We start from the raw sequence: 27801 nt of genomic DNA, 5'->3' as shown, positions 1-27801 counted from the left end.
ATAAGAAGACAACTTCCGGTCTATTTTTCTGGTACAAATCCTTATTTGATCACAACCACCGGTGAATTGTAAGTGCTTTGGTGGCAGGGCATGATAAAAGATTCCAAAATGACATTCCATTTTTCTGTGCACTTTCATAGCTTCCTTTATAATGCACATTAAGCTCCGATTTTAGTTCCAATTCCAAAGTATGTGCTGAGACAACCAAAATATTTTTTAGGATAATTTCTATGGAAATGGTCAGAAGGTTTTTCTGACAAAGCACTCGTATCTTACCTAATGCAACAGAACAGGAACCACCTGCTTTATAAGTCCCCTTCTGACTAAGGTTTGCACTTTGTTCGTCTACAAGGATAATGTATAGTTTATCAAGGCACATTGAGCATTTTCAAGATGCTTCACGGGTAATCACACAAAATCGGGTAACACTAATGACCGAATAACACTGTTATTATCCGAATAACGCTTGTAATGACCGAATAACACTTGAAATTTTAATATCAGCACATATTGGTGACTTTTAAACATTGATTATTAAATAAGAATATTGGAGCATTAGATATAAGAGGAGAACAACGACACAACATTAAAATGTAACACACAGAAACGAACTAAGCATTAGACAAAATCTGATGAGAATAACAAATATAACATCAAAACTAAATACATGAATTTTGGATAGAAAAGTACTGTGACACAACTTATATACACAAGTGTCCTTACAAACAGCGGTATATTGCTGGGTCTTCCAAGTGCTCCACAAAACCTCTTTCTAAATTATTAACATCCATTTTATCAGCAATCAAAGACGGGCTTCAAAGTTATTGTGAAACTGCCTATTCTAGAGGTGGCGTGAATCAGATGTGGATACTTAAAAATTCCAAAGATCTTTTAGAGTACATACAATCTAACTCTCTTTCATCTTGTAACAGTATTAAAACATTTGACTTCTCTACTCTTTACACAAGTATTCCACATTCCAAACTTAAAGACAAATTAAAAGAGTTGGTATTACTTTGCTTCATAAAAAAGAATGGCCAACGTAGATACAAGTATCTTGTCTTAGGGAGGGATAAATCCTACTTTGTAAAGAATCACTCTGATTCAAACAAAAAATTCTCTGAAACCGATATTATCAAGATGCTTGATTTCTTGATTGACAACATATTTGTTACGTTCGGAGGACGTGTTTTTCAACAGACTGTCGGCATACCAATGGGAACAAACTGTGCTCCTCTACTTGCTGACTTGTTTCTTTATTATTATGAGGCTGACTTCATGCAGGAACTTCTTAGGAAGAAAGATAAGAAGTTAGCAATATCCTTTAACTCTACTTTCCGCTATATAGATGACGTTCTTTCACTAAACAATTCAAAATTTGGTGACTATGTGGAACGCATCTATCCCATCGAATTGGAGATAAAGGATACTACAGATACAGTTAAGTCAGCTTCATATCTTGACTTACATCTAGAAATTGACAATGAGGGTCGGTTGAAGACAAAACTTTACGACAAAAGAGATGATTTCAGCTTTCCAATTGTGAACTTTCCATTTCTAAGTAGCAACATTCCAGCAGCACCTGCATACGGGGTATATATCTCTCAATTGATACGATATTCCCGTGCTTGCATTTCCTATCATGATTTTCTTGATAGAGGGTTACTGCTCACAAGGAAGCTATTAAATCAAGAGTTCCAAATGGTGAAGTTGAAATCATCCCTTCGTAAATTTTACGGACGCCATCACGAGTTGGTTGACCGTTATGGAATAACCATTTCACAAATGATATCGGATATGTTCCTCACGTCGTAACTACAATCCCCTTCCCTTTCATGAATTTGACCTACCGAATTAGACTATTTACCGGATTTGTAATCACATAAGCAACACGACGGGTGCCGCATGTGGAGCAGGATCTGCTTACCCTTCCGGAGCACCTGAGATCGCCCCTAGTTTTTGGTGGGGTTCGTGTTGTTTATTCTTTAGTTTTCTATGTTGTGTCATGTGTACTATTGTTTTTCTGTTTGTCTTTTTCATTTTTAGCCATGGCGTTGTCAGTTTGTTTTGGATTTATGAGTTTGACTGTCCCTTTGGTATCTTTCGTCCCTCTTTTATACATTTAGTAATGTGCATTCACACTCAAATATAAGAGGAAACAAATGACACAACAGAAGCACACTGTTAAAATGTAACGCACACAAAAACGAACTATAATATAACAGTGGTCATATTCCTGACTTGATACAGGTCATTTTTTAAAGAAAAAAATGGTGGGTTGAACCTGATTTTGTGGCATGCCAAACCTCCCGCTTTAATGGCAATGTTTAATACATGTATAACCCTATCGCATTTTTCGCAATAATACATTTTTTTTTTGCAATAAAAACATGGCAATAATTTCTGAATTTACTGTAGTCTTTTCTGAATTTTAGGCAGACAGGGGAAACACACAGTTTATATATAGTTAGCTAGATACATCCCATTATTTGACAATTAAATCTGACATATTCATCAGTTCCAACTGGCTAATATTTTTTCTGGATCAGCTCTAAATAAAAACTGAACATGCTGTCCTATCATTTTCTTGCCAATTATTGGTTATGATTTTCTAGTCATTTCAGAGCAGTAATTAATGTAAACTTTGTATTCCTCATGTTCCTTGACCACCTATGTTTTTATTATTGATAACATATCTCAATTATTTTATTGATTTCAGGACATGCATAATGGAGTAAAGACTTTGTTATGGCATGTATTGATTCTTCTTAGTCTTACATGTTGTTCATTTCAAAAACCTGCTGAAAGAAAAAAACAGATTCCAGTTGCTCCTCACACAGACAATTATAAAGACACTTTGTTATGGACGATTGAACTAAAACACAATAATAGTGAACATGTAAAACAAATTCCAGGTCACAGCCATGACCTTCAAGATGATCTCTTCAGATTTGGCGATATTTACATACACAGTGAAGGTCAAACTGAAAGTGACAGAAATCTGGCAAGAAAAATAGCACCAGAATGTAATCTAACCTTCCTTGGACATATTGGACATTTGAAAAATATATATCTGTTTGGGCATGCCTTGTCTGAGTATACAGGACAGAATACAACACATCAATTTATAAATGTTGACTTTAAAACATTGAAATCTGTGATAGATGATATAGAAACAAAACTAGATAATCATGATAATGTGGTTTGGTTCCACAGAGAGAAAGTTTTCTCCAGGGAAAAGAGAAGGATACAGTTCAGTGATCCAGCTTATAATCAACAGTGGCATTTGGTACGGTGGTTATTATTATTCCTCAGTTTACTTCTTGAAGATTTCTTATTCATGCTATTTGATATAAATTAGATTTGTTAATCATGTTAATGGCTGAATTATCTTTTTCCTCTTTTTTGCCAGCTGATGTTTCGAAGCAATAAGATATTAACATATTTTACATCTGAAAAAGGTCCATGGTATATTTTAATTGAAAGTTTCATTTCTTGAAGTGTTGTATTTGTGATATGTTGTAATATTGCCACAGTAAATTATATAATTCAAAAGTTCATCAGACTTGAAAAAATTATCAATTAATGAGATATGATGAGCACTAACATTGCTAACGCATGTAACATGCTTAAAATTGATTAAATCTTCTTATTTATAATTAAAACATAGCATGCTTCTTTTAATTGTGACAGCTAATATACAAGTTGCCATTATAATGTATTAATAATTTATTAACCAATATTTTTAATACGATTACGTAACACACCAAAATACAATACTAACACCTCTTTATTTCAGAATAACTATGCTAGTGGTATGGATATTAATGTAACTGGTGTATGGGAACACAATATCACTGGTTTAGGTATCACTGTTGCAGTTTTAGATGATGGTAAGTTAGGTTTCACTGTTTCAGTTGTAGATAATGGTAAGTCAGGTTTCACTGTTTTAGTTGCTAGATGATGATAAGCAAGGTTTCAGTTGAAGATGATGGTAAGTTAGGTTTCACTGTTTCAGTTGCATGAGTTGTAGATGATGGCAAGTTGGATCTCACTGTTTCAGTGGAAGATGATGGTAAGTAAGCTATATGTTTTACTGTATTAGTTGCAGATTATGGTAAGTCAGGTTTCACTGTATCAGTTGCAGATGATGGTAAGTCAGGTTTCACTGTTTCAGTTGTAGATGATGGTAAGTCAGGTTTCACTATTTCAGTTGTAGATGATGGTAAGTCAGGTTTCACTGTTTCAGTTGTAGATGATGGTAAGTCAGGTTTCACTGTTTCAGTTGCTAGATGATGATAAGTAAGGTTTCATTGTTTCAGTTGTAGATAATGGTAAGTCATGTTTCACTGTTTCAGTTGTAGATGATGGTAAGTCATGTTTCACTGTTTCAGTTGCTAGATGATGATAAGTAAGGTTTCAATGTTTCAGTTGAAGATGATGGTAAGTTAGGTTTAACTGTTTCAGTTGTAGAGGATGGCAAGTAAGATCTCACTGTTTCAGTGGAAGATGATGGTATTAAAGTTAGCTATAGGTTTAACTGTATCAGTTGCAGATGATGGTAGGTAAGTTAGATTTCACTGTTTCAGTTGTAGATGATGGTAAGTTAGGTTTCACTGTTTCAGTTGTAGATGATGGTGAGTTAGGTTTTACTGTATCAGTTGAAGATGATGGTGAGTTAGGTTTCACTTTTTCAAGTTGCAGATGATGGAAAGTTAGGTCTCACTGTTTCAGTTGTATATGATGGTAAGTTACATCTCACTGTTTCAGTTGTAGATGATGGTAAGTTAGGTCTCACTTATTCAGTTGTATATGATGGTAAGTTAGATCTCACTGCAGATGATGGTAATTATGTTGGAGAAATTTAATTCTGAACAAATAAGACAAATGTCTACTTTATGGATTGTAAATTCTGAAATTATTGTGATGTTTTTATTATATAAACATGTTTATAAAACACAGTTGGCAGCACTCACCCTTTTATCTGACACCCTGTGTTCTATTTTCTTGTGTTTGGCATCAGATTTTATTACACATTATAAGCACCTTTAAACACAATTGTTATTTTTTATGCCCCACCATTAGGCAAAGGGGGCATGAATTGTAACCCATGACCCTGAAAATTGTCACATTGTTGGGACAGTTTAGCATTGAAATATGTATATTTGCATGTATTATTTTTTTCAGGATTAGAATGGACCAATAAAGACATCACAGAAAACTATAGTAAAGAAGGAAGTTATGATTTAAATTCAAATGATGATGATCCGATGCCTAATGGGAGAGTTGGTAAATATTGTTTAAATCAGAAATAAACAAATAAAGCAATACAAACAAAAGCAAGTGATAACTATGGTCTATCAGGGGATTTCTTTTGGGTAGCTGCTGAATTTATAAATTAAAAGCAAGTTCTCTTCCCCTCTAAATATTTTTAAAGAAGAGACATTTATTTTTGTGTTGTTTGGTTGCTGTCTATATGATGTATATCATATATTTTTATTTATTTTGGATTAATGCAGACAGATTATTCAGTTTTTGTTATGAAATCATTCCAAATAACAGGTATAAAATAAACAAAGGATATGGGATATCCATCCATGACACATAATCATTACATGCACATAAAAAAAACATTTACAAAAGGAACAGCTCTGTTATAGTTTAATTTCAAAGATACAGTTAGGCCTCCAAAATATAGCAAAAAGACCAAACTCTCACCACACTGCAAGTTTAAGACACCCCCTAGCACTAAATTGGTATTTCATTTCTTAAAAAAATATTCTTGGTATAAATGACTAGTAGAATTTCTTTATGAATTAGAAAATGAAAATATACCCAAAGGAAAAAATCACAATAACGTTCACTTGTGACTTAATGTTTACATTTTTCTATTTATATAGCTAATAACCACCATGGTACTCGGTGTGCTGGAGAAATAGCAGCTGTGGTGAATAACTACTGTGCTGTAGGTGTGGCTTATAAAGCTAAAGTTTCTGGTAAGTGGATACTACAATTAGCTTGTCTGTCCTATGATACAATGACCGAGTTCTTCCATTTGTCTAGCATTTTGTCCCATTGTGGTGCTTTATTGAGTTGTGCCATGTATTTGTTTTCTGGATCTGACTGCATAGATTCCAACCTCTAGCATCAAGAAATCATGCCGTAAAATTGATTCCTGGTAGAATTTAACCAAAGACTTGCAAATTGTTATTTTTTTTATTCTCTGCTAAGCACAAAGTTTCAAAGTACTTTGAGTTATGCCATGTATTTGTTTTTTGGATCTGACTGCATAGGTTCCAACCTCTAGCATCAAGAAATCATGCCGTAAAATTGATTCCTGGTAGAATTTAACCAAAGACTTGCAAACTGGTATTTTCTGATTCTCTGCTAAGCACAAAGTTTCAAAGTACACCATAAATTTTTTCCCTGGGGTATCATATCTTCCCCCCCTCAAATATTTTGAAAATAGTTCAAATCCTCACCATTTAAAATATGTGTTCTTAATTGCCATGATCAGACATTTCCAGTGCAGCAAATTTTTTGTCAGTAACTTGAGGGTCATTACCTGCCCCTTCATATCATACCATAACACCCTTTCGACCTTTCCATAGGTTTGACCTCTCCGTTACCTAAGTTGCTAATGAAAATAAAAGGGGGATATGTGGTCAAGTCCACTAATATAAAAACAGATTCTACTTCTTTTCAAGTCAAGTAAAAAAGAAATGTATATTCAGTGTGGTGTGTTAGACACATGTTTTGATTGAGTGTAAATGATGTTAGTTATATTTTTGTTTAGGAATACGTATACTAGATGGACCAATGACGGACAGTCTGGAAGCTAAAGGTTTTAATGAAAGGATCCAAATCAATGACATATATAGCTGCAGGTACGATATTTTTATTGTCAAAACATATATATTGGAAGTATTTCGGCAGAGCCTTGCAACTTTAGTTACCATCAATTAATTGGAAGCGATTTATCAACATGACTGCTTGTACCAATAAGGACTTATGCCCTTTATAAGCAAAAGTCTAGAATGGACTGTTTCATTTATGTTTTTATAGCCCAATCACTTCAGTCTGACCCATATAGTGTTACCCTTACCAAATCTGTCATGCCCTCATGTGGCAAGGAACAGTTATAAAGCATTTTATTGTAAATGCCTTCACATATTGAGCTGACTTTTTATACATGAGCTTACTATGAAGAGTTACAAATTTTGGTTCCGCTCCGCTGGTTTTTTGCAGAAAATACAGTATTTTGACTTAAAATGGCTTCAAGCATTTTTTCAAGCTAGGCCATTTATGTGGTTCTGACACATCTAGTTTTAGCATATGTTTTCTTTAATCAAGATATTATTCACATATTAGGACTGTTCCATTAAATAACATACATCTACTTTTACAAATTGTCACTTGGATGGAGAGTTGTTTGATTAGCAACAATACATATCTTCTTATATCTATTGGACCCAAAGAATGCACTTTGAATTTGCAACTATGGGTAGGCCTCTAAAACCTTTTCCTGCAGTTGATATTTAAGGGATGTTCTTAAATTGCTTCTATATAAAGTGGTTAAGCTGAAATGTAGTTATTATAAGCTATGGCTTATATTTACAGTTGGGGACCTGATGATGATGGTAAAACAGTAGATGGACCTCATTTTTTGGCTGCTGTGAGTTTAATAAAATATTATTCTAATATATCTGTGATTAATACATTTTATTTTATTTTCTGTTAGTATTTTTAAAGATTTTTATACTTTGATACTGCTAATCTTTTTTTAAGTGTAATTCAAAGCAAATGGTAAAATCCTTTTATTAATTTTATTGAAGGGTAACACTGCACATATCTTTTTTTCTGTTCCTTGATGTTTCTGTGCTCGTTCAAAGTAAAAAAAATCCTGCTGTGATTTCCAATATTATGTTAATAAAATTTTAAAAGATGTTCTATCAGAGACAATTGTTTTAGTTAGTGACAACTGCTTTATGTACAAAATAGATAGAGTGATTAAAAGAAAGTTATAAAATAATACTAGATGTATAAAAATACCACATATATGCTGACAAGTCATATAATTAGCTCACCTGGCCTAAAAGGCCATGTGAGCTTTTCTCGTCACTTGGCGTCTGTCGTCGTCGTCTGTCGTCGTTAACAATTTTTCAAACATCTTCTCCTCTGAAACTACTGAATGGATTTGAATGAAACTTAGCATGATTGTTCCTTAGATTATCCTGCACAAAGTGTGTGCTTCGATTTTTGATCCGTCAAAAAACATGGCCGCCGTTACTGAAAATAGAACATAGGGGTCAAATGCAGTTTTTGGCTTATATCTCAAAAACGAAAGCATTTAGAGCAAATCTGACATCGGGTAAAAATGTTCATTAGGTCAAGATCTATCAGCCGTGAAATTTTCAGATGAATCAAACAAACCATTGTTGGATTGCTGCCACTTAATTGGTAATTTTAAGGAAATTTTGCAGTTTTTATACGACCGCAAAATTTGAAAAATTTTTCGTCGTATATTGCTATCACGTTGTCGTCGTCGTCGTCGTCCGAATACTTTTAGTTTTCGCACTCTAACTTTAGTAAAAGTGAATAGAAATCTATGAAATTTTAACACAAGGTTTATGACCACAAAAGGAAGGTTGGGATTGATTTTGGGAGTTTTGGTCCCAACATTTTAGGAATTAGGGGCCAAAAAGGGCCCAAATAAGCATTATTCTTGGTTTTCGCACAATAACTTTAGGTTAGGTAAATAGAAATCAATGAAATTTAAACACAATGTTTATGACCACAAAAGGAAGGTTGGTATTGATTTTGGGAGTTTAGGTCCCAACAGTTTAGGAATTAGGGGCCAAAAAGGGACCCAAATAAGCATTTTTCTTGGTTTTCGCACCATAACTTTAGTATAAGTAAATAGAAATCTATGAAATTTAAACACAAGGTTTATGACCATAAAAGGAAGGTTGGTATAGATTTTGGGAGTTTTGGTCCCAACAGTTTAGGAATAAAGAGCCCAAAGGGTCCAAAATTAAACTTTGTTTGATTTCATCAAAAATTGAATAATTGGGGTTCTTTGATATGCCGAATCTAACTGTGTATATAGATTCTTAATTTTTGTTCCCGTTTTCAAATTGGTCTACATTAAGGTCCAAAGGGTCCAAAATTAAACTTAGTTTGATTTTAACAAAAATTGAATCCTTGGGGTTCTTTGATATGCTGAATCTAAAAATGTACTTAGATTTTTTATTATTGGCCCAGTTTTCAAGTTGGTCCAAATCGGTGTCCAAAATTAAACTTTGTTTGATTTCATCAAAAATTGAATAATTGAGGTTCTTTGATATGCCAAATCTAACTGTGTATGTAGATTCTTAATTTTTGGTCCCGTTTTAAAATTGGTCTACATTAAAGTCCAAAGGGTCCAAAATTTAACTAAGTTTGATTTTAACAAAAATTGAATTCTTGGGCCTCTTTGATATGCTGAATCTAAACATGTACTTAGATTTTTGATTATGGGCCCAGTTTTCAAGTTGGTCCAAATCAGGATCCAAAATTATTATATTAAGTATTGTGCAATAGCAAGAAATTTTCAATTGCACAGTATTCAGCAATAGCAAGAAATCTTCAATTGCACAGTATTGTGCAATAGCAAGAAATCTTTAATTGCACAGTATTGTGCAATTGCAAATATTTTCAATTGCACAGTATTGCACAATAGCAAGAAATATCTAATTGCACAATATTGTGCAATAGCAAGAAATTCCAATTGGATTTCAATTGGAGTTATCTTTCTTTGTTCAGAATAGTAGTTGAATCAACTTAAATCATTGTTTTATACAATATACAATGTATATTCACTTTTACTACCAACTGATAGATTAAAACAATCTTTACCATTCAGTGATAACAAGCACTTTTTTTACATTTTAATATTTTATGATGTATTTAAATGAGTAGTTATCATTGCAAACTTCATTAGAAATTTGAATTGAGATCAGTTTTGAAATAAGGGAAAGGGGGATGTGAAAAAAAAATTGGGGGTCAATTTTTTTCATTTCAGATTTCATAAATAAGAAAATTTCTTCAAACATTTTTTTGAGAGGATTAATATTCAACAGCATAGTGAATTGCTCAAAGGCAAAAAAAAATTTTTAAGTTCATTAGACCACATTCATTCTGTGTCAGAAAGCTATTCTGTGTCAACTATTTAATCACAATCCAAATTTAGAGCTGATTCCAGCTTGAATGTTGTGTCCATACTTGCCCCAACCGTTCAGGGTCAGTGATTTTCCAACCCTCATTTTGGGGCCGAATTTCGGCCCCATTCCCAAAGAGAAATATGCTCTTTTTTTCCCAATTTTCAGCTCTAAAATTCCCAATCGTATATGGACATCGTCGCGAGATTTTGTTATTGTCGTATCTCCGTATCGTGTATTTTTTGTTGACAAATCTCTGAGCGTTTGGGGTATTTCGGGAGTTATCATTATCGTTCACTTAAGACGATGATTGGTTTGCAATCTTTTATGGATTGCATTGCAATCTACGATATTCTGGTCATGTTTGCGCTTGAAACATCCGAATGAATAATTCAATGACAAAGCAAAAAAATGAGACATAATGTAAACAAAATGAACGTAGATCATGTCTCATAATTCAAAATATTACACAAAGAAGCTAAAGGCGGCGGACGGTAGTAAATGCCGGAAGCTGGAAGCTTTTGGATTCAAAAAGTCGTTTCTACTTCCTTCTGATGAAACAAGTGAAATTCCAGCTGTTCCATCTCCGCCATCCGTCTCTGAGTTTCAACCATGTAAAGATGACAATGAACCTATAGCTAGTGTAACTGATCATGTTACAAATGAAATTCAAATTCAAAGTGAAGCTGTTTCATCTGAGTCTGAAACATGTAATGATCCTGACCCTTGTGTAACTGATAATGAGTCACAGTCTTCCTCCTCTTCTTGTCAAGTTTCTGATGCCAGAAAATTTAGCTCTCTGAAATATGAGAACAAATATCCCTGGTTGTATCACAGTGCTCAAGGATACTTGTGTAAATACTGTGAACTATTTGGTGGAACATGTGTAAATGCACGTGAATTTGTTAATATTGCTGTTGGTCTTGGGACCCATCCAACCAGAAAACTTGAAAAACATCAGTCAAGTGAAAAACATATTTTTTCGGTTGAAAGATATGCCCAGTTCAGTGCAAAGGTAAATGTTTTAGACGAAATAAAAAAACATTCTGAAAGTACCAAGGAGGCAAACAGGTCAGTGCTGAAAAAACTATTTCGCTGTCTGTACTTCATGATAAGACAAAAATGGGCCGTAACTGAAAACTTCGAAAGTTTCGTTCGTTTTATTGCTGAGCTTGGGGTGGAGGATTTACAAAGACATATTTCAAACTCTGAGTTTACTAAAGTTACCTACATGAGTTCAAAAATTGTAACTCAAATGACCACGCTGTTAAGCGATCTGATTGAATCATCACTACTCAACTCTTTAAGAACAGAAAAATTTGCATTATTGGCAGATGAATCAACTGACAATGCTAACCGCATGCAACTATCAGTCATGGCGAGATGGAATATGGGTGGAAATGTAAATGACCACTACATGGGGCTGATCCACCTGGACAGGGCAAGGGCAGAAGATATCTGCAAATCCCTTCAGTCATTCTTTGTAGGAAAGAATATTCCAATAGAAAACATGAGATTTATGGCATTTGATGGCTGTAACACAATGAGTGGCGAAGAAAAAGGTTGGTATACATATAAATTATTTAATAATATATTAATTTGCGCAAAATGTTGGGTCACATGTACACTGACAGGATTTATCTCATTCATACATGTATCAAAAATTACATTTACATGTACATGTACCCCACATTATTCAGCCAGTCCACAATAATGCTGACTATGATTTTTTTTTATTAGATATAATACAATAAAAGAAAAAGACAAAACAATTAAGGGTTAAGGTAGAACATTTTATTGCTCACATCATTTTCAATCATATTTATTTATTCATGAAGATACACAAATAAAAACAAGAAACCTGTAAAAAATATAAATTATTTTTATTGAACAAAACGCACAACTTACTTACATGTATGCATATTTATCATCATTTAATTATAATGACTCTTAATAACAGCCCCACAATGTTAGATCTGTAAATTTTTTGTTCTTCCCTCGCCGGGATTCAACTCGTGCCTCCGTGATCAAATTGCTTTGCACTATATACCGACAATTAAATAAATCAATAAATCAAAAAGAAGCCTTTATTAAGACCATTGAGGTTGTTTTCATCTTTATAATCTTACAACATAAGTAGACCTGCTAGACCACCTAGGCTTGATAAAAAACAAGCTTTCCCGTCCGTGGACGGGTGTTATCTTTCCTCGTCAGTTTTAATCAAGCGGCGTAATATAGTACATGATACATTATATAAGGCATCAGCTGAATTATCTATTAATTTATTTATATATATTTTAATGTATATAAAAAAACATATTACTGTAAAACACTGTGCATGTAAATTTATTAGTCTTTTTACTGTTATTAAAATTTGTAATGTTTTAGGTCTGCAGAGGAGAATGAGACACCTTTCACCATTGTCATTTTATATAAACTGCAGGAACCATAAGCTGGCTTTGTGTCTCAAACACTTGGCGAAAGATATTCCCCTACTTGCTGAATTGGACAAGACGCTTCTCTGTCTTTGGAAGATGTTTGAATACTCACCTTTAAAGGCAGGCGTTTTCAGAGTATTCCAAGAAACATATGGCCTAAAACCTATGGTACTAATCAAAGCATCCATGACTAGGTGGCTGTCGCACCTTCATGCATGTCTTAGGGTAATTGAGAGATATGAAACCATTGTTGACACCCTTGATTCATTGTATAATGATCTCAAAGAACCCGAGATCTTTGGAGTCAGACATATCTTAACACGGAAAGATGTTGTGGCCATGATGTTATTATTATGTGATGTACTAAAGCCAGTCAACATATTAAATCTTTGCTTGCAATCCGAAAATGTGAATTTTACAAATTTGGACCAAAATGTTCAGAAAACCATTGATGCATTGCATGAAATTAAAGATAAATATCAAAACAACAATTATCAGGACACTGAATTTGCCAAAATTGACACTTTAATGAATATCATAACAGAAAGAACTGCCCTTGGTAGGCGTGTCCGAGGAGCTGTGGAAAACCTTGTGCCACAACAGTTTCTTCTGAACACAGGCATTCCATTTATCTTTAAGTTAACTAATGAAATCCAAGATGCATTCCATTCTACTCCTCTACTGAAAGCTTTTGGAGCATTGGATCCAAGGAATTTACCTGAAGCAGATGATCTACAAGATTATGGCAATGTAAGAAAATAACAGAAATATTTTTAAGTCTGATATCTTTTAATTAGTTTTATTAATTACATTAATTTATAGATTGCTGACCTCTGTCAGCATAAAATTCCATAATGAATTCATAAAAAGATATTATACATTTTTTGCAAATTGTGTTGTTTTGAATTGTACACATCTTATTAACATACATACAATGTATATTAATAAGTAAATACAATAGAATTTTGAATATTGACAATACAACTTGGATTAACTCATGTTAATCATATGAGCAGCTAATAATAATAATTGATTGAATGTTTAATTTCAATTTAACAGAATTCTTTTGAATTTCAAATTTTTATATTTTATATTATTTTTCCAGGAAGAATATCAGAGACTTGCTGATTTTTATGGGCAACCCAAGGAGGATATTTACAATGGCCATACAACAGTGGTTAGATCTGACATAGATATTCCAGCTGTTGCCTTCAATGAGCTGAAGGTCTTTAAACCACAACTGTTGATGATGAGGTATTATTTTTATTCGTTTTTCTTGATGTTCAAATAAGAGTTGACAAGAAGCTTGCAAGCATTTTATTTTACAATCAGTCTGGCATTCATATTTTTTTCTAAGCTTCAATTCTTTTAATTATGCTAAATGAATGAAATAACATAATTTGTTATTTTTAATATTTAGTCTTGCAAACACTGTCAACTCTGATTTAAATTATTCTTTTAACATGTTGAAACTTTATTTGTTTTTTGACAAATGTTTTTATTTTATTTTTATGAAAGATTATTGAGATTGTCACAATACATCAGCATTTTTAAGTATGCAATTTATAATGTTTACATTAATTTTGAAATTTAATTTCAGTCAGTTTAATACTGAGTTAGTCAGTAATTTATTAAGTATATTAGATCATATATTGATAATTTTGTTCTTTTACTCAAATAACTTCTGTTTATATAAAAGGGCTTATTTTAGACATGTAGCATTGCAATGGATATCACTCCGTATGTGATAACCCTACTGAAAGTGATGCTACATAACAATCAAATAATCTTAGTCTATCTGATTTATTGAGTTCATATTATATTATTTTGTTTTGCATGAATTGTTAAATTAGTTTATTAACTTGTTCTTTTATTTTAATCCTTCATACAACATTTTTTTCAGCTTGAAATAAAAAAGGATTGTTTATGGATTTTAATCATAATGAAAAAGTTGTTCAAATCATGACTAGCAGCTTAGCTATATATAGAGGTACAAATATAAATTTAAAATTGTATAGTTCAGTGAGTATTAGAATGGATCATTAGGATCACCAAATAAAAATAAGGAAATATGGTACGCTTGCCAATGAGATCATCATTCTAGTTTAAATGTTATATTACAGTTATCAATCAAGGAACTTGTTTTTCATATTAATTTACGTGCATGATTCTTTTAATTGCAAAGCTTAAACAATAATTTTGAATTTCCATATTGATATAAATTTGATTTTATTTAAATTTCAAAAAGCAAGCAAAGGTTTGGAATTAGTTTTATTCAATTCATTAGTTATTTCTTATTAAAAGAATTTGTAAATGTTTTTTTCTGTTGAACAGGGATATTTTTGAATGTCAATGATAGAAATTTTAATTGCTTTATACACCTAAGGATACTATAAACTAAAAGAGGGATGTTTTTATTTTATTTTTTGCAGAATGAGAGGAATAGATTCAATAAGCAAAGTATTGCAAGCCTTTGAAGCTGATGATGTGCTAAGAACATGCTTTCCCAGAGTATTTAAACTGCTTTGTTATGCCCTGCTCATCCCATGTTCTACAGCAGCAGTTGAAAGATCATTCAGTCTGATGAATGACATATGTACTAATGATAGGAACAGATTAACACAAAAGAATCTAGATGCGATAATGAGGATAGCGAAAGAAGGAAAAGACCGACTCTCAGATACAGAACTGGAACAACTAGTTGACATGTTTAAAAATAAACATGAACGAAAACTTGAATTTTAAATAAAACTAAAAAATAAATGCTTCAGATTAATTTCAAATGTGTCTTTTTAGAATTTCTATAGATTCTCATCATTATAAATAGAATCAGAAGGGATAGGTTGAATTTTACCTTTCAAGAGTAAAGTTACAAAGCTTGAGTGCATGCAAAATGTGTCCTCAGACACATTCAACTTTTATTTTTAATCCTTTTCCTTAAAAAGATAGCTTATTTTGTAGGCAATTCATGCAGTTAATCCTTCTCAGAATGCAGGATTTTGCACCTAATTTTTCAAAATTTTCTTGGGGGGGCATGCCCCCAAACCCCCCTAGCGAGGCGCACACGGCTACGCCGTGTGCCCACCGTCGTAAACACCAATCATATTTTTCCCAAACCATAATTTTTTTCCCAATTGCATGGGCCCCAGGACCCTTCCCTTAAACACCAGGAAAATCACTGAGGGTTCAACCTCTGCGGTCGTATAAAGCTGCGCCCTGCGGAGCATCTGGTTGGTCATTATCTTGAATATTATTATAGATAAAGATAAACTGTAAACAGCAAAAATGATCAGCAAAGTAAGATCTACAAATAAGTTAAAATGACCAAAATTGTCAATTGACTCCTTAAGGGGTTATTGTCCTTTAATGACAATTTTTCACAATTTGTTCATCATATTTGCTTACTTTAAAAAATCTTCTCCTCTGAAACTACTGAATGGATTTGAATGAAACTTAGCATGATTGTTTCTTAGATTATCCTGCACAAAGTGTGTGCTTCGATTTTTGATCCGTCAAAAAACATGGCCGCCGTTACTTAAAATAGAACATAGGGGTCAAATGCAGTTTTTGGCTTATATCTCAAAAACGAAAGCATTTAGAGCAAATCTGACATCGGGTAAAAATGTTCATTAGGTCAAGATCTATCAGCCCTGAAATTTTCAGATGAATCAAACAAACTATTTTTGGGTTGCTGCCACTTAATTGGTAATTTTAAGGAAATTTTGCAGTTTTTGGTCATTATCTTGAATATTATTATAGATAAAGATAAACTGTAAACAGCAAGAATGATCAGCAAAGTAAGATCTACAAATAAGTTAATATGACCAAAATTGTCAATTGACCCCTTAAGGGGTTATTGTCCTTTAATGACAATTTTTCACAATTTGTTCATCATATTTGCTAACTTTAAAAAATCTTCTCCTCTGAAACTACTGAATGGATTTGAATGAAACTTAGCATGATTGTTCCTTAGATTATCCTGCACAAAGTGTGTGCTTCGATTTTTGATCCGTCAAAAAATATGGCCGCGGTTACTTAAAATAGAACATAGGGGTCAAATGCATTTTGTTGGCTTATATCTTAAAAACGAAAGCATTTAGAGCAAATCTGACATGATGTAAAAAGGTTCATTAGGTCAAGATCTATCAGCCCTGAAATTTTTAGATGAATCAAACAAACCATTGTTGGGTTGCTGCCACTTAATTGGTAATTTTAAGGAAATTTTGCAGTTTTTGGTCATTATCTTGAATATCATTATAGATAAAGATAAACTGTAAACAGCAAAAATGATCAGCAAAGTAAGATCTACAAATAAGTTAATGTGACCAAAATTGTCAATTGACCCCTTAAGGGGTTATTGTCCTTTAATGACAATTTTTCACAATTTGTTCATCATATTTGCTAACTTTAAAAAATCTTCTCTAAAACTGCCTAACCAAATTCAACCAAACTTCAACTGAATGATCAGTAGGGTGTATAAAATAAAGTTTGTGCTTTATTTTTTATTTCGTCAAAAAACATGGCCGTCATGGCTAAAAATAGAACACAGGGTAAAATGCAGTTTTTGGCTTATATCTCAAAAACTCCAGCATTTAGAGCAAATAAGACAAGAAGTTAAAGTATTTATTAGGTCAAGGTCTACCTGTCCTGAAATTTTCAGCCGAATTTGGTAACTGGTTTTTCAGGTATAATGCCCCTGAATTGATGATTTTAAAGAAATTTTGCAGTTTTTGGTTATTATCTTGAATATTATTATAGATACAGATAAACTGTTAATAGCAAAAATGTTAAGCAAAGTAAGATCAACAAATAAGTCAATTTGAGGAGTTATTGCCCTTTAAAGACTTTTTTCACAATTTGTTCATCATGTTGACTTACTTTAAAAAATCTTCTCCTTTGAAACTGCTGTATCAATTTCAGCCAAACTTAGGCTAAACGAGTTTCAGAGTATCTAGTATAAATTTTATATTTCATTTCCTTGTATGTCAGAAACATAGCTCCTATGGCTAAAATAGAACATAGGAGAAAATGATTTTTTTTTTGCTTTTGAAGAAAATAGGACGATTCAAAGAACATTTAAATAAATTGAAAAGCCAAAATAATCATTGATGAGAGATTTAACCAAAAAAATTAAGGTGAGCGATTCAGGCTCTTGAGAGCCTCTTGTTTTTCTTTTGTTATCTAGAAAAAAGCATCAGTGCCTAATCATCTTTCACAAAAGAACACATGTTCTATGCAGATCCTGTAATAACATTGTTAAACTTACTAACACATCATTTATAAATATCCTTTGAGAAACAGATTTATCCATTGTATCTAGAGAGAAATACACATATTTCAAGTTTGACTATCTATCTTGTATAGCTTAATAGTTGTAGACTGTATTTAATTTGAATATGTTTGTTAATGGTTTTCTATAACCTATCAATTGCAACAATGCAAAAAATAATGAGTTTACAATATACTTTATATTCTCCTAAATATTTATCTTTCAGAAAGCTATAAGATATGGTATAGATTTTGGTAGGAAAGGTTATGGTAGTATATATGTTGTTGCTAGTGGAAATGGAGGTCGTTTCCATGACAACTGTAACTATGATGGTTATGCAAATTCTATATATACTGTAACAATTGGTAAGTAACATGTGGAATCTCCTGATGATTTTATGGTTAGATAAATAATGGTCATATTTTGAATATAGAAAAATACATTTTTATGACATATAAGTTTTGATCAGGGTCTACAAGTGGTAGAATTAAAGTCATGAAACAATCCTCTTTCTTAATTATCTGACTGTGTTAAGGTTATACACCACTGTATACAAAGTTATGTGTCAAACTTTTTGTGGAAATTACAACAAATCAGTAAATAAATAATTTAAAAGAGTTATGTCCCTTTCAACTTAGAATCTATTACTTAAAGGTAATCATCTTCATTCAAATAGGATCCTCCCCTGCGAAATGATTATGAATAGTTCATGAATGTTCATGGATGATTCATGAATGATTCATGAACATAATTCATGAATTGTTCATAAAAGATTCATGAACAGTTAATGAACTAGACATGAACTACAAATGGACAAGCACGTTCATGAACCAGTGAATAATGAACTATTCATGAACAGAAAGTGTTCATGAACTCTTTGGTTCATTAAAGTTCATGAACAAAAATAGTTCTTGAACTTTTATTATTCATGAATTGTTCATGATTTTATAGTTCATGAACACGCTTGTCCATTTGTAGTTCATGTCCTGTTCATGTATAGTTCATGAATTTTTTTATGAATGATTCATGAATTTGTTCATGAATTTGTTCATGAACTATACCAGTCCATGAATCATTCATGAACACATGAACTACTGTGTTTATGAACTGTAACAGTGTTCATTAGTAATTTAATTCATGAACATTGTCTGTCCACTTGTAGTTCATGAACTGTTCATCTAAAGTTCATGAAATAATTTAAAAGGATTTTTTTGAATTTTCATTTTTTGTGTTATTATCATAAGTAAACTTCTCTTCCTGTCTGTAATTAAAATTGCTGTATCAGGACTTCCAACTAGAAATGCTAAATAACATCTTGGTGCAGTTGTTCTGCTTGAAATTCTTCACAGTTGAACAGATCTTTTATTCAATAAATGCATCTGAGTTTCCCCCTGCAAAATCAAAAATCACTCCACAAAGAATCAAAAGTCCTTGATATTTGTTTTTTAAATAAGCACTCAAGATTAAACAGTTTCTAACAGGTATAATACAATGTAATAATTTAATTTAATAAATGTTGTTTTTATTAAAATATCAATAGAGTAAGATTAATAACATGAATATCACTTCAGCCTTTTCATGACATTTCAAATAATGTACCTACCCCCCTTTTTCCCCTTTTAATTTACCCACACACAATCATAAGAGTGGCTGAAGCATGAATTATTTTTACCTTGAAATACAATATATTGTACAAATCTATCAGTTATTCCTGAATGGAAATCATTAAACTAACACTGTAAAATGTAAAGGCTACTTTCTGGTGTTTTATATTTATTTTAATTAATCAATAATTATTATAAAATGCTTCAACAAATAGTTATTCAGCAAAAAAATATAATCAAAATATATATAATTTACTTATCTGATAACAAATCTGCTTTGTTTTGACAGCTATATTACTTCACTCCTCATCAAACATCTTCATTTGTATTGTAAGCGTCAAAAACATCATTTTGCTGACGTCATTATGACGTTTTTCTATTCCCAGTCACTTGTAATCATTTGTCTACATTGTAATCTTTTGTCAAAGTCATTGAAGCGTTTTACAATAGGTAAACGTAATTCATTAATAATGATAATTATTGACACCAGTCTGCAATGTTTGGGAAAGAATGAATTGTCATTAATCTGTCCTTATTTTCCAAGTTCCTCTATGTGCCGTATGATGGTTAAGAAAGGCACATGTTTGAACTTTGAGAGACAATCAGAAATTACATCTTTAGAAGAAAGAAATTAAGTTTACCAAATTTGTCATGATTGTAAAAACGAAACATGAGAAACATCTCCAGCTCAAAGTAAGTTACAAAACTTCAAAGTGAGTCCCAAATTTTGTATGACTCTAAAAATGTAACACTCTTCTGGCATAGTATGAAAAAAAGAAAAAGGTGCTGAGCTAATATCTGTTGTTAAATGATTTTTTTTTAATGATTATTTTATTTTCTTTAATTTACCACAAAAAAGAGAGATATTTTATTTTTTGTCTCCAACTTTTTCTCTTTCTCCCAGCCTTCCTCTCCTTTCTCCTACCCCCTTTCTCCTTTCTCCTACACCCTTCCTCCCTGTCTCCCTTACCCCTGTCCTCCCCCTCATACATGTATTTACACTTTTGCTATTCAACTGAATTTTGTCTCAAAATGATCTCAAGATCTGTAAATGAATAAACTAGAGGTCATGCTAAAAGCACTTTAATTGTGATGTCATGATACAATGTAATGGATGTCAAATTTTATGAGAACTTGTATGACAGTCAAATTTATGAATTTTTTTATAAACTTTATGTATTCATTTATTCATTAAAGTTCATAAAATGTTCATGAACATGTGTTATGAACAATTTATGAACATTATGAACTGACTTACAGTTCATTAAAGTTCAGAAAATATTCATGAACTGCATTTTATGAACTATTCATGAACTAAATTCATGAACGAAACTTAATGAACTCATTATGAACAGTCATGCATTGTTCATGAACATTCATGAACAGTTCATGGTGGTTCATCAGTTCATGAATTTCATCTCGCAGGGGCTGAGATTGCTATGGTTGTGCAATTATTATTGACTATAATTTATTTTAATAAAACTGCATTCATTCATTTTTTCAAGCCTATTTTAACCTCAAACTAGGTCATACTTACTGTCAGTTTTACATAGTTTTTTGTTATGCAGAACTACTTTATTCAGATGTTATAACTGTATCTTATTTAATCCATATTTGTCAACAACATTTTGTTTACTATTACATTAGTGTACACACATACTTTATTTAGAGCAAATTGACTTGGTCTCGCAAACGTTTTTTAGAAAAAAAGTCAGTTTCAAATTAGAGCTTTGAGCATGTTGAGTAAACAGCTGAGTTTGACAGTTTAGTAGTATTTTTGTTATTGAGGTATTTTGCACACACTGCAAGTTATTTAGCACATATATCAACTTATTTATATTAGTTAATAACTTAAATTAAAAGTATTAGCTTTTGATAAAGCTGCTTTTATTTATCAAAACATATCTTGTTTTTAGTTATTCAAAGTTTTGATTTTAAACACTGTGACATTTGGAATCTATATTTGCATAATGTCTGCCAACCATTCAATTATTCAGTTTTTAAACTTGATAAACAATGTATTTATTTCTTCAGGGGCAGTTGATGAGCATGGTAATATGCCATACTATGCTGAAGAGTGTGCCTCTATGTTAGCTGTTACCTTTAGTAGTGGAATGGGAACCAGGAGTATCGTAAGTCAGATAAAATAATTTACCAGATTCTGGTTCCCAGTAATAACCCCTGTCACAATATATGTTTAATATCAACTGATTATTTTTATGCCCCATTTATAGGCATTATGTTTTCTGGTCTGTGCCTCGGTGTGTCTGTTCATCCGTCTGTTCGTCCCTCTGTCCCGTTTTAGGTTAAATTTTTGGTTAAAAATTTTAGTGGAGGTAGTTTTTGATGAAGTTGAAGTCCGATCAACTTGAAACTTAGTAAACATGTTATCTATGATATCATCTTTCTAATTTTAATGCCAAATTAGAGATTTTATCCCATTTTCATGGTCCACTGAACATAGAAAATGATAGTGGGGATGGGCCATCCGTGTACTTAGGACACATTCTTGTTTTTACCTAAAAACAAATAATTTGTGTATTCACCAGTCTGCCAAAATAGTGAAAAAGCTTAAAAAGAATCTAGTTAGTTTTATTTTGCTTTCAATAATTTTGAGCATTATTAGTTTATTACAATATAGTTTTTATTATTTATTTAAGTGAAATTGTGGGTTTTTTTTATCCGTTATGCCATTATTATTAAGTGTCTTTTTTCATCAGAATATTTTTTTAACATTCTTCAATGTATATTTTACCATTTTCTCTTTGACACCAGGTAACAACAGACTGGAATAAGCATGGAGCTTCAGGATGTACATACTCCCACACAGGTACCAGTGCATCAGCTCCTATCGCTGCGGGTATGGTAGCGTTGATGTTACAAGCTAGACCTTGCCTGACATGGAGAGATGTGCAGTATATCATTATAATGACAGCACAAAAGGTAGGAGTCACATTAGTATTAGATTTACCGGTTGTTTGATTTAGTAAAGTTTTTGAAATACTACTGTTTAAGGGGAAAGCTGCAATTTATAGCTTCATTTACATATATGATAATGAGAGCATGAGACATTGGGAGATTTTTTTTATAGTACAAGAAAAGAGACTGAAGTCATTTACTAAAGTAAAAGATTGTGTTAAATAAACAATATTTACATTTTATGTCATTACAGTGTACTATCAAATGAAAAGGTAAATTTTTTATATGAACTTTTTTTTTACGATTTTCTTTAAAATGAATGAAATTTTTGCCACTTGACATTAGCAAATCATCAATCGATCAATTATTCTAATAACTTAACATGATTGTTCTATAGGTGGACATAGATTTAGCTCATTGGCAGAAGAATAAAGCAGGTTTATATCACAGCCACAAACATGGATTTGGTCTAATGAAGGCTTGGAGGCTAGTTAATGCTGCAAGGGTATGTTGGACTAATAATGTTATCTAATGAAGGAATGTGGTCTATGCTTACCACAACTTGAAAAAAGACACATAAAAATGATTTACATATAGATCTACAAATACTTAAAAGCATGAAAAGTGATTAGTCTAATACTTGTCAGATTTTTATCTTATTTTACACTTGGATAGACTATGTTCCCAAAAACTACTTTCTTTAAAAATGCAATCACTATTTTCAGTTATTATAAATTTATTGGTTATACACATCAATGGAATCCAGGAGTATGCCAGACTCACAAACTATACATAAAGTCTTTTGGTACACATGTTGGTGCTGTAGAGCACTCCCCTCTTCTGTGACTATCTAGTCCATATGTTAGAAAAGTAACCCAACGAAGAAAAAGAGCTGGAAATCCAAGTGACCTAGAGGATGACCACTTGAACGTGGAAATAAAAGGTGGCAGATTATTTAAAAAGCAAGGTCAAAATGTTCTCTTTACTTCAGGAAGCTAGCTAACAGCTCAAGAAAAGAACGAAACATACTTGAAACAGGTTTCATGTAGTCTATCGATAAAATTTAATTGAAATCAGCGATATATATGTTTAATAGAGACCATTACCCTTTCTTTTCAAATAAACTGAGTAAACTTGCTGGATACCTTCATATGAATTGTTAGTAGACTCTGCTATATGTGCTTAACTAATTTTAAAATGTTTTTCATATGACATTTTCATATGACATTTGTTATTGCAGAATATTAATGACTTTTTACTTTGTAGGTATGGGAACCTGTTCCATGGTTGACCTCCTATATGCATTCCAGTGGTGATATCAATGTACAGATACCAAAAGGTGTAAACAAACCTCTTTTAATCAAGTACAAAGGTATATAGTCAATTCAGTTATTTATGTTCATTTAACATTTTGGTTTTTATGCCAACCCTTCAAAATGTTATCTTCAGTCTTTCCAAACTAGCAGTTCTTACGGTCTGTTCAAATGACATTCTACATTTTTGTCAACCTCTCATAATGTAACCTTCAACCTCTACTCAAGTCAGTGATTATTACTGATTGATATTTTTTGATGTTTCAAATTGTTTTTGTTATTTCAACCATACACAAAAAGCTGTGGCAAAATTAAATAGGTGTTCTCAAAATATAAGCAGCTTATAAACATATTTTGGTTTTAGTTTCCAAGGCAGACATTGAAGGATTTGACCTTTTTACCCTTGAGAATGCCCAGTTAGCAGTTACAATAACACATGGTACCAGAGGGGACTTAGAAACTGTCCTTCTTTGTCCCAGTGGAACCAGATCTATCATGGGGGCTTACAGAATGCATGATAGGTGAGATATTGTTTAAATAGAATATATTTATCTGTATCTTAATGTTTTTCCAAGTGCAATTGAGAATTATTTCCCCTGATCCTTGTTCAGTTATATTTTTAAGGTTTTACAAACTCTGAAAATTTATTTGGATAAAACTATCTATACTAAAAGCATACAGGAGTTAACATTTGAAAAAAAAAGACATTACACAATTGCCAAGTCATAAATTTTTATCAAGTTTATAGTATTTTGTTCATAAAATTCATAAAACGCGATTGTTTGCTATAAACACTAGAATTTTGTGGAGTTTCTTTTGTAAAGGAAATTTATGTCAGCACTACCAATAATTTTAACACCATTCTTTGCTTAAAGAAGGCTTTTACTGCTTTTGAATTAAACATACAATTTCTAAACTGAAATGCAACAGAATTGCATATTTTATTTGTTTTCAAAAGTCACCTTTTTTCTTACTGTTTTATATTTCTTCACATGCCATAATTTTGAGAGGTGTCCTCTGATATAATTAAGTTGATATTACAGATCTGATAAAGGGTTGAGTGACTGGACATTTAACACTGTAAGATGCTGGGGAGAGAGTCCAGTTGGAGAATGGGTTATAAAGATTACTGATAAAGGTATGAACACATATATATACTTACCATCTTTTGGTGTGCATAAAACACAGTTATGCATAGTACCTTTTTAACCTCTGAAACCTGTGAAAAAAGTACTAAATTATAGGGAAAAAAAGAGTTTTAAATGACCTTTTAAACTATCCAAGACTCTGTAATGAGGCGAACGTAAAAAGTACACATCCTTGTGTATGTGTTCCTAAAAATTGACACGTGTGTTTGTTTTAGCTGCACATTTTTAACAGTTTGACTATAGTACTGTCCATGCTTGTCATGAATTTTTTAAGCAGTGATCATGAATACCTGCAACATATTCTAGCTACTTATTTTTGGAAGTCTACTTTTAGTGGATGTTTTTATATTTTACTATTTTCACTGGAGACAGTGTGACAGGTTTGTGTATCTTTAAAAAACATTAAACTATGTTTAAAGATGTATATAATTGCAAATGACGAAAAAAATCAGATTGTTAGAAACCTGTAAGATTTCTAGCTTCCTTATTTCAAAATGGATGCAAGTTGGATTAGTGGATTTTAAACTTTTATATTAATTATGTTTTTACATGAATACAACATGTAAAAATGATATTTTCAGCTCTTTTATTACTGTAAGCAAATAATGCTTATCAGTACAATGCCATGCATTATATATAAAATCAGATAATTGACTTAGTTTTTCAGAGGCGGATCCAGTCATTTTAAAAAGGGGGGGTTCCAAACCCAGAGTAAAAGGGGGGGGGGGGGGGGTTCAACTATATGCTCCCATTCAAATGCATTGATCGACCAAAAAAAAGGGGGGGGGGGGTTCCAACCCCTGGAACCCCCCCTCTGGATCTGCCACTGTTTTGGCATCAATTTTGTGTAATTTAAAGGATTTCGCATACATGTAAATAAATATTTCTTACACTACATTATAGGAAGAGATATGTCCTCTATTGGATACCTGAAAAGATGGAAGTTACGATTGTTTGGTACATCTATGTCTACAGATATGTTTCAACAAAGAAGAAGGTACAATTTTACTGTTGTTTTCTATTATATTTTCCTAATATTACATAAGAGTTAACTTCTATATATTTGCCAGTTGTCAATATCAGAATGTCAGAAGGTTAGTGTTTTTTGTGATTTAGTTCTGAAAAAAACCAAAGACATCAATTATCATAGAATTTTATTGGAATTTGATATTGGGGTCTTAAATTTTTATGCTCTGCATAGCATTATGTATTCTGGTACCCCTGTTTCTCTGTAAATCTGTTCATCTATTTTGTATGTGGTTAAAGTTTTTGGTTAAGGTAGAATTCACAAGTTCATTATAATGTGAAATTTTTAGATTATATTCCAAATTATAAGTTTGACCCTGATTTCACATAAGAATCATCAAACATTGGGATTTATAGTAAAACATTATTTGTGAAAGATAACTTGAAACAAAAATTCTGCAAACTTTATGTGTTAAGTAGTTTTAACATTTGATGAATTCCTAAAACCATGCCACATTTTATTCTATTTAACAGTATAATAGAAGAGGCAATGAGTGGACAGTATTTGAACCAGAGTTACATTCCAGAGTGCCAGGCACCTCCCAACACAGCCAAACCTGATAGAACTGCCATGAGTGAGAAGACACTAAAGGTAAATACTATTTATTCACTTCTGTAAGCAAAAAACTTAATAAAAAAAAAACACTTGTATTTTCTATGTACTGTGGATTTCTTTATTATTTGTGGTATACCAATTTCCATGGATCATGAAGTTTAAGGTGAACCATGGCTACATGTAGGCTTGATTGCAGACTTTGGCTTAACCGCTAAACAAATATATAAAACTTCTATTTTTTTCTCGAAAAATTAATTTTGTTTTCTCCAAAAATTAATAAATCCAAAGTAGTTGACTGGTTTGTAGTTTTTGTGAATGATTGAAAATTGAACATGAGTAAAAATAAGTCAAATGAAAGAATGCTTTATAAAAATTACCTTATTGTGAAATGCAAAAAGCAGTTACTATATAAACTATAACATGTCTTTCACCAAATATATGAAATGCATTTTGTATAGTTTTAACATTCATGCATTTGAATGTAAGGAGATGTGGAATATACGTCAATGAGACAGCACCCGGATTTCAAAAATAGCCACAAGACATCGTAGTCTTAACAATATTTCTATGGTAGATTCGTAACTTGTAAGTAGATTCCAATTGTCATCTGATATGAATTTTTATTTGTAGATTTTGACACTTGCCAGTGCATTCTGTGTAGTTTTGGCAATTTACCAGTCTTTTGAATATATGTTCTGTTACAATGAAGAAAAAAAACTAGTTTCCAGAATGAGACAAGTATATACTAGAGCTCAGCAGCTTTCACAAGGCAATGACCCATCAGAAACCACAGGGTTGTTGTCGTCTGCTCAGGATACAACAGGAAGTAGTAATGAATTGTGGGAAGAATATCCAATGCAGGATTTAAGTTCTTCAACAAGTGAAGAGCAAGCTGATAGAGATCAGTTTTATAACCTTCGAGTGGCACTGCCACAACAAGGAGTTTATACAGAAAGACATTCCAGTTTACAGAATGGTAATAATGAGATTCAAAGTGACCTGCATGTGGCAGCAACTGACGGAACATGTCATAGTTCTGCACATGCTTGGTCAGACAATCTTGAAGAACGAGAATCATTTACAAGTAATGATACAAATCATATAGAAACAGATTTGAGCAGTATCCATAAATGTGCCAACCATTCAGAAAATCCACATACAACACATTGTGCCATAAATAGGTTACCTACAATCAGTGATGCAAGTGACAATGAGAATGTTATTTATAGTCAAGTTCTTTTAAATTCTAGTCATTCAGATGAGGAGCATGCTCATTTGATAAGTTCTAAGTCTACTTAACAGTTGCATTTTGTTTATGTATTTTGAAAA

At 32.1% G+C, this 27801-nt stretch overlaps 2 protein-coding genes across 2 annotated transcripts; both read left to right on the top strand.

The window, feature by feature from the left end:
- On the top strand, positions 1–27801 carry LOC143078843 (proprotein convertase subtilisin/kexin type 7-like). The gene is made up of 17 exons (XM_076253838.1): positions 1–68; positions 2720–3289; positions 3800–3893; positions 5188–5289; positions 5901–5996; positions 6797–6887; positions 7621–7675; positions 18133–18271; positions 21545–21642; positions 22286–22453; positions 22827–22934; positions 23696–23801; positions 24107–24263; positions 24786–24880; positions 25794–25887; positions 26391–26508; positions 27103–27801. Exons 2-17 carry the CDS (start codon positions 2723–2725, stop codon positions 27769–27771), a joined length of 2757 nt encoding a protein of 918 aa, XP_076109953.1. The 5' UTR covers positions 1–68; positions 2720–2722; the 3' UTR covers positions 27772–27801.
- LOC143078840 (uncharacterized) lies at positions 10578–15812 on the top strand. Its single transcript, XM_076253833.1, has 5 exons — positions 10578–11761; positions 12588–13387; positions 13743–13891; positions 14541–14627; positions 15070–15812. The coding sequence occupies exons 1-4, from the start codon at positions 10645–10647 to the stop codon at positions 14548–14550; spliced, it is 2076 nt and encodes a 691-aa protein (XP_076109948.1). The 5' UTR covers positions 10578–10644; the 3' UTR covers positions 14551–14627; positions 15070–15812.

This window comes from Mytilus galloprovincialis, chromosome 6 (genome assembly GCF_965363235.1).
Source record: "Mytilus galloprovincialis chromosome 6, xbMytGall1.hap1.1, whole genome shotgun sequence".
In the NCBI taxonomy this organism is placed as follows: domain Eukaryota; kingdom Metazoa; phylum Mollusca; class Bivalvia; order Mytilida; family Mytilidae; genus Mytilus; species Mytilus galloprovincialis.
The sequence above is the reverse complement of the archived record's forward strand: the minus strand, read 5'-3'. Positions and strand labels throughout refer to the sequence as shown.

What these genes read in the sequence shown, in the direction of transcription:
- LOC143078840 (XM_076253833.1), top strand. Translation starts at nt 10,645, where the DNA reads ATGTCTCATAATTCAAAATATTACACAAAGAAGCTAAAGGCGGCGGAC. An exon ending in AATGAGTGGCGAAGAAAAAG is followed by an intron (nt 11,762 to 12,587) that starts GTTGGTATACAT and finishes GTAATGTTTTAG; the next exon opens with GTCTGCAGAGGAGAATGAGA. An exon ending in ATCTACAAGATTATGGCAAT is followed by an intron (nt 13,388 to 13,742) that starts GTAAGAAAATAA and finishes TTATTTTTCCAG; the next exon opens with GAAGAATATCAGAGACTTGC.
- LOC143078843 (XM_076253838.1), top strand. Translation starts at nt 2,723, where the DNA reads ATGCATAATGGAGTAAAGACTTTGTTATGGCATGTATTGATTCTTCTT. An exon ending in TTATAAAGCTAAAGTTTCTG is followed by an intron (nt 5,997 to 6,796) that starts GTAAGTGGATAC and finishes ATTTTTGTTTAG; the next exon opens with GAATACGTATACTAGATGGA. An exon ending in GCTTACAGAATGCATGATAG is followed by an intron (nt 24,264 to 24,785) that starts GTGAGATATTGT and finishes TTGATATTACAG; the next exon opens with ATCTGATAAAGGGTTGAGTG.